Source organism: Notolabrus celidotus, chromosome 7 (genome assembly GCF_009762535.1).
Source record: "Notolabrus celidotus isolate fNotCel1 chromosome 7, fNotCel1.pri, whole genome shotgun sequence".
NCBI classification, from domain to species: Eukaryota; Metazoa; Chordata; class Actinopteri; order Labriformes; family Labridae; genus Notolabrus; species Notolabrus celidotus.
In genome coordinates, this window is record NC_048278.1 from 17619490 (window position 1) to 17633385 (window position 13896).

The window sequence follows — 13896 nt, forward strand, 5'->3', positions numbered from 1 at the left end:
ACTTTACTGTGAGTGGACTGGGGTCCCTCTCCAGCTGTGAGTGATTTGTTTGAGTGCTCCAAGAGGGTGGGAGGCTTTTATGATGCTGTTCCTCACACATTTGGATAAAAAAATATTTTAAAAGAAGTGATGTTGGGATGTGAGAAGGAGAGGGATGCTGCATGTTTTCCTTGCCCCCCTGTTGTTCTGAGATCTCATTTCCCTTAATGGCATACTCTGACTGTTTCCATAATTGCCACACTCTAACTAAGGATGGGGATTTCATGATCCTGGTGAAATTATGATCCATTAGTCATACATTTTTGGGGTTAATATGGGAACAGTCAAGAAAAAAAGCTGGTAGAGTAGAGCTGGTTGATCACAAGTTACAAGGAGGTTCAACCCTCTTCTGCATGTGGAGGTGTTCTCAGGCAAGATACTGGACCCCAAATTGCTCCCAAGCTTATCCCTAAAGCTCTATGAAAATACTGTTCTTTACAGTGTCCTTGGCAAAAGTTAGACCATGAGCTACACACATAGACTGTATAAATAATGGATGTAGTATCCGTGACCTCACCCATCTGTTCCTGAGCGCTGTTTTGAAGCCAGTCGATGGCGGCAGCCATATTGGAAATGCGGAACTCAACCAGGCATAGTGTGACGTAAAGAGGAGGAGTTTGAGCCTCCTAGCCAACAGCTATGTGTTCCCGACCAGGAGTCAAGTCAGTCATGTCCTTATTAGGGCAAAAACTCGTAATCTTAATATTCTCTGAACCGTCTCGTTAGAAAAAAATTCATCCCCCATACAGTGTGTGCCGATACAGATGTTAGCTACGTAGGGCCAAGCCGTTTTTTAAACCAGGCTGTAAACATGTTTATTAATGCTGCAAAGATCGTCTTTTTACCATTCATGTCTATGCGGTTTCTAGTGTTTCTGCAGCCAGCCTCAAGCGGATTCTCGATGAATTGCAGTTTATATCACTTCCGCATGGGCTTCATAGTTTGAGACTGGAGGTTGCCGCTTGGCTACACACCACAGTAAGTGTACAGCTCTACAAGTTGTCATAATGGCTGGTAAGAATTCAGGATATTGCTATTTAGCCTCTTTCTAGTTTGTATTATCCACACAATAATCAAATCTGAGGTTTGTGCGGTTCTTAATGTAGGGACTGAGTCATTTCAATAAAACAGAAATGAAACAAGAAAACATGTGGATTGAGTTAAGCTAATTCCCTTCTTTTGTAGATTTTTAGCCATTTTTAAAATGTTATTCTGAACAAGAAAGAGAAATATTTGTAAAATAAACAAAATCAAACATATACACTTTTGAAAAGATTCAACCCCAATACATTATACCAAAATCTCTTTTTGTACTATGCTGTAAACATGTTTATTTCTGCTGTGAAGACAGGCCTTTTGACATAAGTGTTAATGGTGTCACCCGGACTTTTGGTGCCAGCCTCAAGTGGACACTTAAGTAACTGCAGTTTTTTTACACCTCAACATGACGCTAATTTCTTAACATCCAAGTTTGCTGCTTGATATAAAGAGAGGTACTTACGAGGAATTAGTGGTTAATAAAGTGGGTATATTGTCTGTATTCAGATTAATTTGAAGTTGGCTTTCCACACTGTTCACTTTCAAAAAAAGCTAAAATCCACAGCAGGTACAGACCTGTATGGCAATGCCGCAGGGACACGCCAGTTGTCTGGCTGTCCACCAGTCCATCTGGGTGACAATGACATGTCTAAACATGGACATCACACAAGTATACACATGTACAGAAATACACACACACTGTCTTTGTTTTTGCCCTGAGGGCGAAAGACAATTTGTGGTGAACTAACCCATGCCATTATGCAGTATAGACACACACACACAAAACAGCCAAAAGCTGCTGGTAAGCTTTCACCTGGGGGCCTCTGACCCACATAGGTCCATGTGCAGGGTGCGTTCCACTTTTCCACTTTTCTGCTTGGCCATGCATCATTAACCCACTGTCTACTGTAACAAGGGTTGAGCAGGATTAAAGTCCCCACTCACCTGGCCACACTTTGTCATTATTGACTGCCTGGCTGAGTCTAAAGGCGCAAACACAAACACTGACACTACCTTCAGAGCAGTCACCTTTCTCCCACATGCTCTGACTTACCGTGTTCCTGTTAATGTGCAAACACACACAAAGACACGCACACACACAAAGCAAAAACAAATATACCACAGAAACAGAAACCTGTGCCCCATGGTTTCAGCTGATATCATCATGGTTTCCGGGGTACTAAAGTGCACAGTGTCTACCATCTTAGCCACCGTTATGCCTCAGTCTCTGAAACACACAGTCCCTCCTTCTCTCTCTCTGCTTCTCTCTCTCTTTTGCACATGATGGTTCTTTTCTGCTCCACTCCAGCTGTCTCATTCTCTTATTCCCTCTTCCCACTCTATGTTTTTTCCTCCTCCTCCTCTTTGCCTCCCATTCTCTTCCTCTCACACACATGCATGCAGATGCTCACACTCATACACACTCTCTCTTTCCCTTCTTCTTCTGCCTCTCTTCCTCTCCTCGCATCCACAGGCAACTGTGCCGAGGAGCCTCCCTCAGCAGCCTGTGGATCCCTTCACTTGATTAATTAGCCTTGAAGCGCTGTTGAAGATCATCATATTTAGCTTAGCGACCTAGCGGCAGAGTGCAGACAGATATAGACTCGGCTGGCTGGAGGCTGGCTGCCTGGCAGTGTGGCGAGCTCTCTGTATCTCTCTCTATTCACACACAGTGCCGAGGGGCTTCACAGTGGCAGCGCGGCGGAAGTGAGGGTCTGGTTTTTTGCTTTGAAAGAGACGAGAGGGGGCAAGGAAAAAAGAAGCAAGGCTGAGACCAGAACGCAAGCAAGGAATGGGAGTCCACTGCAGGAACAAATCCTTGTAGAGACGGGGACTCGGAGGAGGCAGCGGTCACTGAGCAGTAGCAGTAGCAGCAGCAGCAGCAGAAGCTTCCAACACACAGAGATTTAAGGTGAGAGTTTTCGAAACCAGTTACTGCTCTTTCTATTCGGGAACAGGTTGCTCCTGAATGTGTGCATGTGTGTGACTATGATTGTGCATCTTTATGACCAATATTGATGAACTTAAGGTGCAGAACAGGAGTGATTCTATGCTGGATGCTTTCTAAATTGAATGAGTTTTAATTCAATTAAAGGATTCATTGCCATAAAAGTTTCAAACACAATGCTTCCAAACTGTCAAAATACAATTTGTGCATGTGTTTGGACACTACTAAGTAACAGCTATATAATCATGAACACAACATTGAGATTAGGACAAATTATACATTGTTACTGTCAAAGTAAATATGTACAGTGTAGCTCGTATGTATAAATGTGAGTGTGTTGGCAGATGGTTTATGTTTCTCACTATCCTATATCTTACACACAAACACACACACACAAACACACACACACACACACACACACACACACACACACACACACACACAGCAACATCAGCTATGCAGCACCACTTGTTGGACCGAGTTGATATGTAATGATACCGGGATAATAATCTGTGTGTGTGTTTATGTGTGTGTGTGTGTGTGTGTGTGTGTGTGTGTGTGTGTGTGTGTGTGTGTGTGTGTGTGTGTGTGTGTGTGTGTGTGTGTGTGTGTGTGTGTGTGTGCCAGTGAGATAAAGAGTGGGTCTTTTGTTGCCGTGGTGCCAGTACGAGGCTTAAGGATGCACATCACAGTGAGCGACATGGACAGCCACACAAGAGACGATCAGTCATGCCAACCTTCTGCCTGCTTTGATTCTTAGATGGACACATAAAAGAACACTCAAATGCTGTATTTCCCGCACACAACCTCCTCTGTGTGTTTTTATGTGTATTTAAAATCCGTCTGTCTTCAGCTTCAACTTGTACAACCTGTTCTCTCTTTACCTAGGATCAATGAATGCTGTTTTACCACTGAAAGCCTAAAAGCTGTAGCTGCGCTCCACTAGTAGAAACTTGTACTTATATTGTAACAGTAGGATAATGCTGCGATTGTGCTTCCCATGAGGCACAGCTAGGGGATAGTGAAGAAAGAGGAGTGAAAACGAGAATATGAACCGCTGCATGAATAATTAACACACTAAAACAGAGTGAGCATAGTTTGTGCTGTTCTCTGTATTTGTGTCTGTTTGACATGAAGAACATCACTACACACTGCATTTAGAAATGCATACAGTGCAATGTGTTTGGCCTTTGCGAATACACACTGCAGGAAATCTCTAGGCGTTAAGACCATTTGAGGCCAGGAACATGTCTCATGTGACCAATGATGAGCAATCTGTGACATGGAACAAAAATTGCTAAGAGGGACTTCATTGCCAGATAATTGAAGTTCAAGTTTTTGGTCACTGTGACAGCACCTGAGGTGGTTTTGATTTTAAATCCTCCCAAATCCTGCAAGTTTAAATAAGACTGACCACTATTCAGCACATTCCTGTGTTGCTGTGAGTTATTTTGCAGATTAGTTACACTTCCCAAAGGGATCTCTTCAAAGTTTGTACACAAGTGTGTGAATTTAAATTTGTTGGTGGTTCAGATGTCTGACCATCTTTGGTAACAGTTTTAATTGAGATCATCACACAGTCCAAGATTAGAGAGAGTCTTTGTGATTTCTGAATTCTGGGACTATAGGATGGGAGGATAGTTATTAATACATGCACTAGTTCTCCTTTAAACATTTCAGATGCATGTATTCAATTTATATCTTCATCATGTAACAAGTTCGTGTATTTTTGAGGGAATGTTTCAGCCGTGCCTTTCTCTTTTATGCTTTTCAATGGAAAGTGAGTTGAAGCATTAGAATTGTTTGAGGCCGAACATGTACACTGTGTCACTGTTTCTTAATAATTAACATTTCTGCTGAACTATAGAGACATGGGCAAATTTCAATCCTGTGAAGTTCCTTCCTCCCCTCTCACCAAAAAACGACCATTGATTAGAGAAAGGGCTGACTCCGCAGCAGAGATTCGCCCTCAGCAATAAAGTCAGTGAGATAATTGTTGTCAAGGCGATGAGCGACCAGGCTCAATATCTGAGAGGAGAACCAATTGGTAGTAGAATGAATAAAATTATAAGAAAGGCTGCTCAGGGCATTTGCTTTATGATTGATAAAATCATAATTTCGGGGCTCTGGAGTTGTTAGAGAAATTGTGTTTGCTGTTTGATCCAAAAAGAACTGAGCAGAAACAGACATTTTGTAGTTCGAGTGCTGTCATTTGCATGTCTCAAAGCCCCAGGCATGTCTTAGTCTGCCTGTCTATGCTAACTTTCCTCAACAGCCTACTCCCCTGTTTCCCCTTATTCTCACTTTAAGGACCAGAGCTTTTTTTTCCAGCAACTTCTACCTGTTTTTCAGGCCCAACTGCTATTATTTCCCATTGCTGAGTTGGCTAGCTTTCACCCTACCCGGTCTACTTCAGAAGAGTCTCCAAATGTCTGCATCATGACTTTGTGTCTCTCTTATCTCTTTCTGTCAGGCTTTTGTTTTTGATCATCACTCCTCTGTTTTCCACTCTACTTCTCTTCCTTTCAACCTCATTTCTTCTCCATTCAACACCTTTGATTGCCTACCCGTGTGTGTGTGTGTGTGTGTGTGTGTGTGTGTGTGTGTGTGTGTGTGTGTGTGTGTGTGTGTGTGTGTGTGTGTGTGTGTGTGTGTGTGTGTGTGTGTGTGTGTGTGTGTGTGTGCGTGCGTGCGTGCGTGCGTGCGTGCGTGCGTGCGTGCGTGCGTGCGTGCGTGCGTGCGTGCGTGCGTGCGTGTGTTTCTACCTTGATGTATCATGCACAATGTATCATGCATTGTAGGCATCTCAGCATCTGTCTAGGTGGGAGAGTTTGTAAGTGTGTATAAAGTATATTAGTGTGGGTGTGTGCACAGAAATAGAGTTTTTTTTTTCTGCCTGATAGTTTCTTTTTCTGTGCACAAAGATGATAAGGTGTTAAATTGACAACCTGAAGCACATATGCTGTCAGCAGGGTTGAAGGTTCCCGGTTTATTAATGGATGGATCAGGATGTCACGTCAGAAGTTCTTAGTACAAACAAACTCATTATAACTGAAGATCTTAAGTAGTTGGACACACAGTGCTTCTGTTGTTTACACTGGAAGAGGCACAATTAGGTAAAGGTGCCTCAATGGAAACAAGAAAAATCTCTTATTTCAGTGGTAGAAGAAGGGATGGGAAAACAGAAAGACTGTGATGTATGCATAGCATTTTGACAAGTGACAGTCCTTTCATATGAAGCTATCTGAAATGAATCAAATTAGTTTTGCAATTGAAAAACAATGTAGAAGTATAAGTACCCACAAAACAAAAGGCATGTTTCAGTGTCTACTATTGCAGTATGATAATGCTTATGTGTTAGAGGATCAATTAAATATTAAAGATGCGGATGAGGCTCCTACACCATGTGCTAGGGTTATAAATTGGCAGGTGACTGCCGATTTGAGTTAGATACGATACAGTGATACAATGCGGTGCGTTACGGTACAATACGATACGGTACGGTATGGTAGGATACAATACGGCACGGTATGGTAGGATATGGTACGATTCAGTACAATACGGTACAATAGGGTATGGTACGATAGGGTATGGTATACGGTGTGGTGTATGGTATGGTATGGTATGGTATGGTATGGTATACGGTACGATACGATACGATACGATACAATACAATACGATACGGTATGATAAGATAGGGGTCACATGCCCCCAATAACAATAATACCACAATCTAGTGTCTTTGAAAATGGATGTATTGCAAGACAATCATACTGTATAACGATACATCTCAATATCAGATTTATTGAATGATATAAAAAGCCCTTTAAAGGTAAAGTGCAGACTATCCAAAGAATTAATGTAATTTCACCACAGTGTACTAACTTAAAGCCAGGTCTTTTTCAGTCAGCCTCAATTCCTTCATAGTCTTTCTATAAAACTCCTGCCATATACGCACAGGTGGAGCACATAGGCATGCACGTCAGTAAAATGGGCAGTAATCATCATGTTAGCCCACCTAAACTTAAGTGCATTCTTCAACTATCCTCTTGTTTCAGTAAAGAGAGATAGAAAAGCTTTGTCTTTCTTCATTCAGTTGGGTTTTGAAAGTGGCTGGCTCAACTCTGATCTTTTTCTTATCCATTGTCCGACATTATCTGCTGTCTTCTGCTTTTTCTTATTTAGCCTCTGTCAACTTCCTGTACAGATTCCCTTTAATTATAGTGTCACCATAAGGAGTCAGTAGTGACACGGTGAGTCAAATTGACAGGGAAATCTGTTTAGATTCAATATTTGGCGCAGGTGTACTGATAATTGTATCACATAAGTCAGAACAACGACATATTACTGTATCATTATTATGTCCCACACACACTTTGCACAGCTGGACAGTTGTCTATAGTTATACACTATAATGTACTGGTGTCAATATTTAAAATTGTTAATCCATATCTTTAATTTGAACTGATTTGTCAGATGATTAAAGTGGATTACAAATTGTGATGTAGAAATAACTTGAAAAGAACAAGTACCTCTAAACTGCCTTTAAGGGATTTACATCTCAACCCTTACTACTCATTAAGTTCATTATATGCCTTATATGAGACATGCACTATGGTAATCACATGTGGTCATCTCAGCTGTGATTTCAGAGGTTTAGCAAAGTAGAATATTTTCAGATAAATACTTAAAATGTAAAGATTCATAGATGCTGAACTTTTAGATGAAAGAGAATGAGAATGATTTGCCTCTTGGCTGTGAGTCAACAGACCATGAAACCTTCACCCTAAAATGTACTCTAAACCTTGAAGTGAATAAAAAGAGACTACTTTATTTACTCTCTTGTGTCATCTGGAATTCAAACGACTGTTTAGTGACATACTTTTATTTTTTAAGATATATTTTTGGGTGTTTTTGCCTTTATTGGTAGGACAGCTGTAGATAGACAGGAAATGTGGGGAATAGAGTGGGGGAAGACATGCCGCAAATCAAACCGGAGACCTCTGCGACATGGACTATAGCCTCTGTATGTGGACCAGCAGCACCCCTAGTGACTCACTTTAGTAACAAGGCTGAAAACTGTCAAAGTGATTAAATCGTTGAAATAAAGGTGCCTATTAGACCTCTGTCCTTACTAGTGAACCCAACCCTACCGTCAGAAAGATCTACACAGATACTGCAAAAATTCTTGATTTAGCCTAAAGAATTGCCAAAAATTTGGAAATTTCCACTATTTGCTCACTTCACAATCTTTGATCCATTTTTCTGTACTTGTGTGACACTATATTTGACTTATTTAAAGCTCAATACTTTCAATTTCAGCATTTTGAAAGCATGAAGTAGTTTGTTTTCCTGCTGCAGAAGCTCTATACCCAGCGTATCTTTTAACCCAGACTCAACAAAGTAAACTTAGACCTGACGACAACCTTTGACCCCACAGATGATTGGCGGCCAGCTGGCAGCACAGAGAAGGCCGATGGGGACCCTTTCTGAAGACAGAAGCCTGCAGAAGACCAGCACCTACATCGTGCCCTGCTTCCTCTTTGTGGAGGTGAGTGTTGGACCTTCTTTGTTCAAAATAAAGCTCTTTGGTTGCTTTTTGTGCTCATTGTAGAAAATATCATCCTAATATGACCTGGATTTTGTTGGACATATTTAAAGAGGTTGTTTCTTGCTTTCAGCAGTTTTAAACCTTCCACCACAGTCTACATTCTAAATTTTGGACAAAATTGTGGGCGCGGTATTTGAATCCTGCACCCATGTACATGAAAGTGTGTAAAGAACAAGCTATAAACTCCCTAGGTGGAAATCATGAATCACCCAGCACAAACTGATGGACACATGAAAGCACATTTTACAGTCTTCTCCCTCTCCTCTTCCTCTCTGTGTCCACTCCTCCCACACCTCTTCTTTCCATTATTTCACATGTTTCTCACGGCAGATTAACAACAAAGAGTGTCAGCGGGGAAATATTCTGAATTAGCTCTGTTTTTCCATTCACCGACTCCCTGAAGAAGTGATTGATTGAATCGCCACAAACGGGTGATTACCCTGTGGCTCAGTGATAACTTTCAGCAGGAGGTATTCTCACAACAAAGGCACTCCCATGTGACCTTTTTGCTCATAATCTTCTCGACTCCTTTCCTTCCGTTCCTCTGCTCTTCCCACGACTCTTCCATGCTCACTGTAATCCCTAAATGACCTGCTGGAGCGCTCATGGCCTAGGCTGCATCTCTTAATTAATTGGCCTAATTAAGAAAGGAAACCCAATTAGCCAATGCCACTGCTAACACGCTCCAAGCCCGCAGGTCGTCCGAGCTCCAACAAGCATAGCAGACCTAGCTGAAACAGCTGTTTTTAGATGTTCAAATGGAGCCTTTCCTTTGTATTCACCCTAAAATACCTGATGTTTCACTCTTATATGAGTCAGAATGTTGACATTGGAAAATTGTTCAGTCAAAGGGTGCTATACAGAGTTGTCAAGAAGATGGTTTTGCAATAGTACCCTTTAGCCAAACAAAAGGAAAGTCCTGGGCGTTTGTTTGTCCCGCCGGCTCAAGCAAACTTAAGTAAACAGAGAAGTTGGGAAAAATTTGTCTTATTCAGGGTTTGCATTACTTAAAAAATGCTTCTGTTTTGAGCTTCTGTTTTAGCAAGCTGCATCTTTCTTCAGAGCACCTTAAGGATCTCCTAAAGGAATTTCTTTAACCTTGCTTTTCTTCCCTTTCTTTGTGCCCATTCACTCATTCACAACATCCAATCGAGACTGTGCTGTATTTTTTTTCATCTGCTACTTATCCAACACATGAATTGTACCCTCAACAACACACCTCATTTACAGCTGCATTCTTTTAATGTGCAAAAATCACACAACCCCTGCAGGTTTACGTGCAATCTTTTTCTTCCTCTTACTTTCTTGTATTGTGCCTTTGTATTAGCTTGTTCTCAACATCCTCTCGAGGACTTGTTATAATGATTTTCCAGCTTTCTAATTTTTTTTTTAAAGAGTGTCTATGATATCTTTAGGCCTATATCTGTCAGTGCTGCTCCTCCCCTTCCTCCCGTATTCTCTTTGACGGTCTCTTGAGCGCTGCCCAGTCACTCTTTTCATGCAGATCCTCTACTTCATCCTCTCCAGCACTCATTCCCCTGAGTAATTGCATCTTTTGCACCATGGATCTCTCCATTATTCCCCTTTACTTGTAAAGCCTCATCTCCTCCTCCCACTCAGAAAGCCTCTCTGCTGTTCCAAAGACCACCACTCTACTCAATTTTCCTTTACGCTTCTCGCGGGCTTTGTGTTTCCTCAGGGGTCTACAACATTTTTTTTTCTTTTTGAATTTCTCCTCTTGTTTCTGGTCACAGCCAGCTTGTTTCTACTCTTCCTTCTTTCAAGTACACCTTGTCCTCATGTTCACCTCATATAACAGACAGGAGGGTGTCATGAACATCTACACTCCAGGAAAGAGGGTGGTTTTTTTTGTTATTTTTGGTTCTCTGTTTCTTCCCATTCGTCACCTTATTCACCCCACTCTCTGGAGGTGCAGTCGTTGGTTTTATTTTGTCCCAGCATAGCCAAAGGTAGGGTGATGTAACTCCAGTTTGACATTAATCACCATATATGCACCCACATGAATCTGTGTATATTGCAGTAGTTTAATAAAGGGCATTTTTAACCCCCCCTTCCCTCTGTCTGTTTTCATACTAGAGCTGCCTGCTGTAGCATAGCTCCCCCCGGAGGGCAGTCGCTCCTTTGTTGTTATATTAGCATCTCATTAGCCATTTCTTCTCAATTCAAACACTCACTCTTTTTCCTATAACTTGTGATCTAGTTGCTGATTCCTGCTTCCTCTTTGACTCACAATTCAAAACTCTGTTTCTCACTGTCTGCTTCCTCATCCTCTATCACCTTATTTCAGAGATATTTTAATATCACTTTGTTTCTTCTGGTTACAAATTCTGATAGTGAGAAGTTTTGGCAAATGCCAAGTACCCTCTGATACCACTGCAATCAAAAGAATATGCATATTATCAGTTGGAAAACCAGTTGTTGGTATTTTGACCACACAACAAAAGACTCTTTGTGAGTCCACACTATTTTTGTTAGTATTGTCACACAAAAATGTACCTAAAACCAATTGATTTTCTATTTTTATTTTGGGGGATGCCTGTTGGTTTATGTACTGGATTGATTCATTGGTTCATGATATTTGCCAATAAATGAAACAAAATAAACAGAACACATGATACACAATGCATGATACAAAAAACAGGATGCATGATCCATGATGTACAAAAAAAAATCTAAATACAGAATACATGAAAACAACACAAACTAAATAGAATGCAAAACATGATACAAGGAACAAATACACAGGGTACACGAGAAACAATACAAGAAACACAAAACACAATACACAAACCACAGTATATGAAACATAATACACAAAGCACAAAACACAAAACAAGACATATGGTACACAATTTATGACATGTGAAACATGATACCTCAAACATGACACTAGAAACATGATATGATTCAAGACATGTGAAACACAATACCTCAAACATGATACTCGAAAACATGATACATAATTCAAAACATGTGAAACACGACATGATACTAGAAAGCAAGATACATGATTCAAGACACTTACTGCTGCACTGTATAGAAACAGAATGATGGAAAGCAAAGTAGTTGTCTTTCCTCAGTGGATCTCTCACTCCTCTCTTTTTTGTTTTTACTCCGTCTTGCTGCTGTCTCTCTCGTCATGCTGCGAACGCCACACAAGAGACCGGACTGGCACTGAACAGAGAACACAGCTTCAAAGGACCCTCTTTAAAAAGTCATTTTGATACCACTGATTCCTGACTGGTTTCAGACACGGGATGGGTGGGTGGGAGGAGTGTTACTCGTTGGTGTGAGCCGGTCCTACTGTGAAAAATCTGTACTGAAGCTGAGTTTCAAAGTACTCAGAGAGACTACAAGTGGACTTTTTGAGTGTATCTCACTGAGCCGACAACTCTCAGACAGTGAATAGTTGTGTGATATGAGCTGGATTGATAGTAAAATGTGATCATCATTACTGTTTACAGTAATTGGACACCCTGTAGCTGCTAATTCATGGCAACTATGCTTTGCAATGTGAGGTCTTGCTGGCCAGCTTTTCTGTTCCTCCTCAACTGCCAGCTCATTGTAGCGTATCTTCCTCCTCTCCACTCCTTCCTCCTCATGCCTCGTTGGCTGCGTCCTCCTGTGGCACAGCAAGCCCTGTAAAGTGCACGGACCGCTGAGCACAGGACCACATAATGTTTCAGGTCTATGGCCCATGCTTCCTCTGATGACACTCTAAGGTGTTGGTTCATGTCTGCTCACATCTCTTATTTCTCCTGCCTTCCCTGTAGATGCCCTCATTTGTGCCTGCTCAGGAGTGTCTGCAACATCACTTATATCATCCTAACTTATTTTTCCATAAGTAGAAATTGGATGCATACTGTAGTTTTCTTTTTCAGTACTTATTTGCAACATCAAAAACACATTTTGATGGAAATGTAGTACATATTTTCAGCACACAATACAATACATGATTCAACTTAACAGGCAAGTCCCAAATATTGATACTGAATGTTTCTATAAAACATTCACAGATACTGTACATTGACTCCACTTACAGTACCCATGCCTAAAATTACAATCTGCTAATAGCATTAATGTAAGATTACCTCCAAAGTCTGTCAACAAGGATTACACTGCATATTGTAAGTGAGAAATAAGATGTTTGGAGTATTTTGATGCACAGGACAGAGCTGAGTGAAAGCTGATTAATGTTCTCAAATGATTTTACGTGAGTCGGCATAGTTGGAGCTGAAAACTACAGGTTTGGATAATAAAAAAATATTGTGTTCTTGTCAATTTATAAAATGCATAAGCGTTTTTAATAGATTTCTGTGTCTTGCTCCTCACCTCTTCCTCTGATAAGCAGCTTGAAGTTAAATTAAGCAGGGTATACTCTACCAAATTATCAGGATGATTTTTGGCCTTATTCCCCCCTTTTCAGAGAAAAGTCCCAACTTTTCAGATGGTTCAAAAGATTTTCCTGTGGTGTGAGCTATGTTAAGTGAGATAAGGGGGCACTGGTTTGTCTAGCAGTTTATGCACATGCCCGATATACAGGGGCTAGAAGGACTCAGAGGACAGCACAGCATACACTCTGTCGATTGTCATATGAACGGAAAGAGGTAGCTAAGCAGACAGCGACCTTTAGCTTGTCAGTCATCTTAACTTCCTGCACATCGTCTGCCATGTTGGTCTACTCAAGATTTCCAGATTTTGCGAGTCAGAACTTCATTAGTTTGTGAATAGAATCTGTTATTGTGTGGTGTGCTGCACTCCACTGTAAGAACAAAAAAATGTATATCTATCATCAGTTGTCGTCATATGTGGGGTCAATCACATTTTCACATCTGTTGAGATTTCAAACATCTTTTAATGTCTGCCAGGCTTAAGCTGTGACAAGCTTTACACCAGACGATAACTAGTGTGGGTGTTTGCGTTGTATTTGAATGTGGGTGGCAGTATCATTTCAGTGTTGGGAAAAGATTCAGCTTTTCAAAATATGTCTTACACATATTACTTATCAATTAACAAGATAAAAGCTTTTCAAAATGCACACGGCTCAACTCCTCCATAACTCCATGACTTAGTGAGCTGCAAAATCACAACTTGTTAAAATCGTTTTCAAAACATTGCTATTGAACATTATTACGTTCAATACATGATCCTTGTAGCCAAATCAGTTTTATAATAACATTATTAGCATGAAAAATGTTCCTCCAAAAAGGATAGTTGTTACTGACCGTTGGCTTTTTGG

The 13896-nt window shown here is 40.9% G+C and overlaps 1 protein-coding gene across 1 annotated transcript in view; it reads left to right on the forward strand.

Annotated features, from left to right (window-relative positions):
• The window catches only part of LOC117815348 (phospholipid phosphatase-related protein type 5-like), a 57844-nt gene that overhangs the window by 3181 nt on the left and 40767 nt on the right, over positions 1–13896 (forward strand). Inside the window, 3 exon segments of the mRNA XM_034687002.1 lie at positions 2751–2952; positions 2954–2989; positions 8466–8576. Coding sequence (XP_034542893.1) covers positions 2751–2952; positions 2954–2989; positions 8466–8576 — 349 coding nt within the window.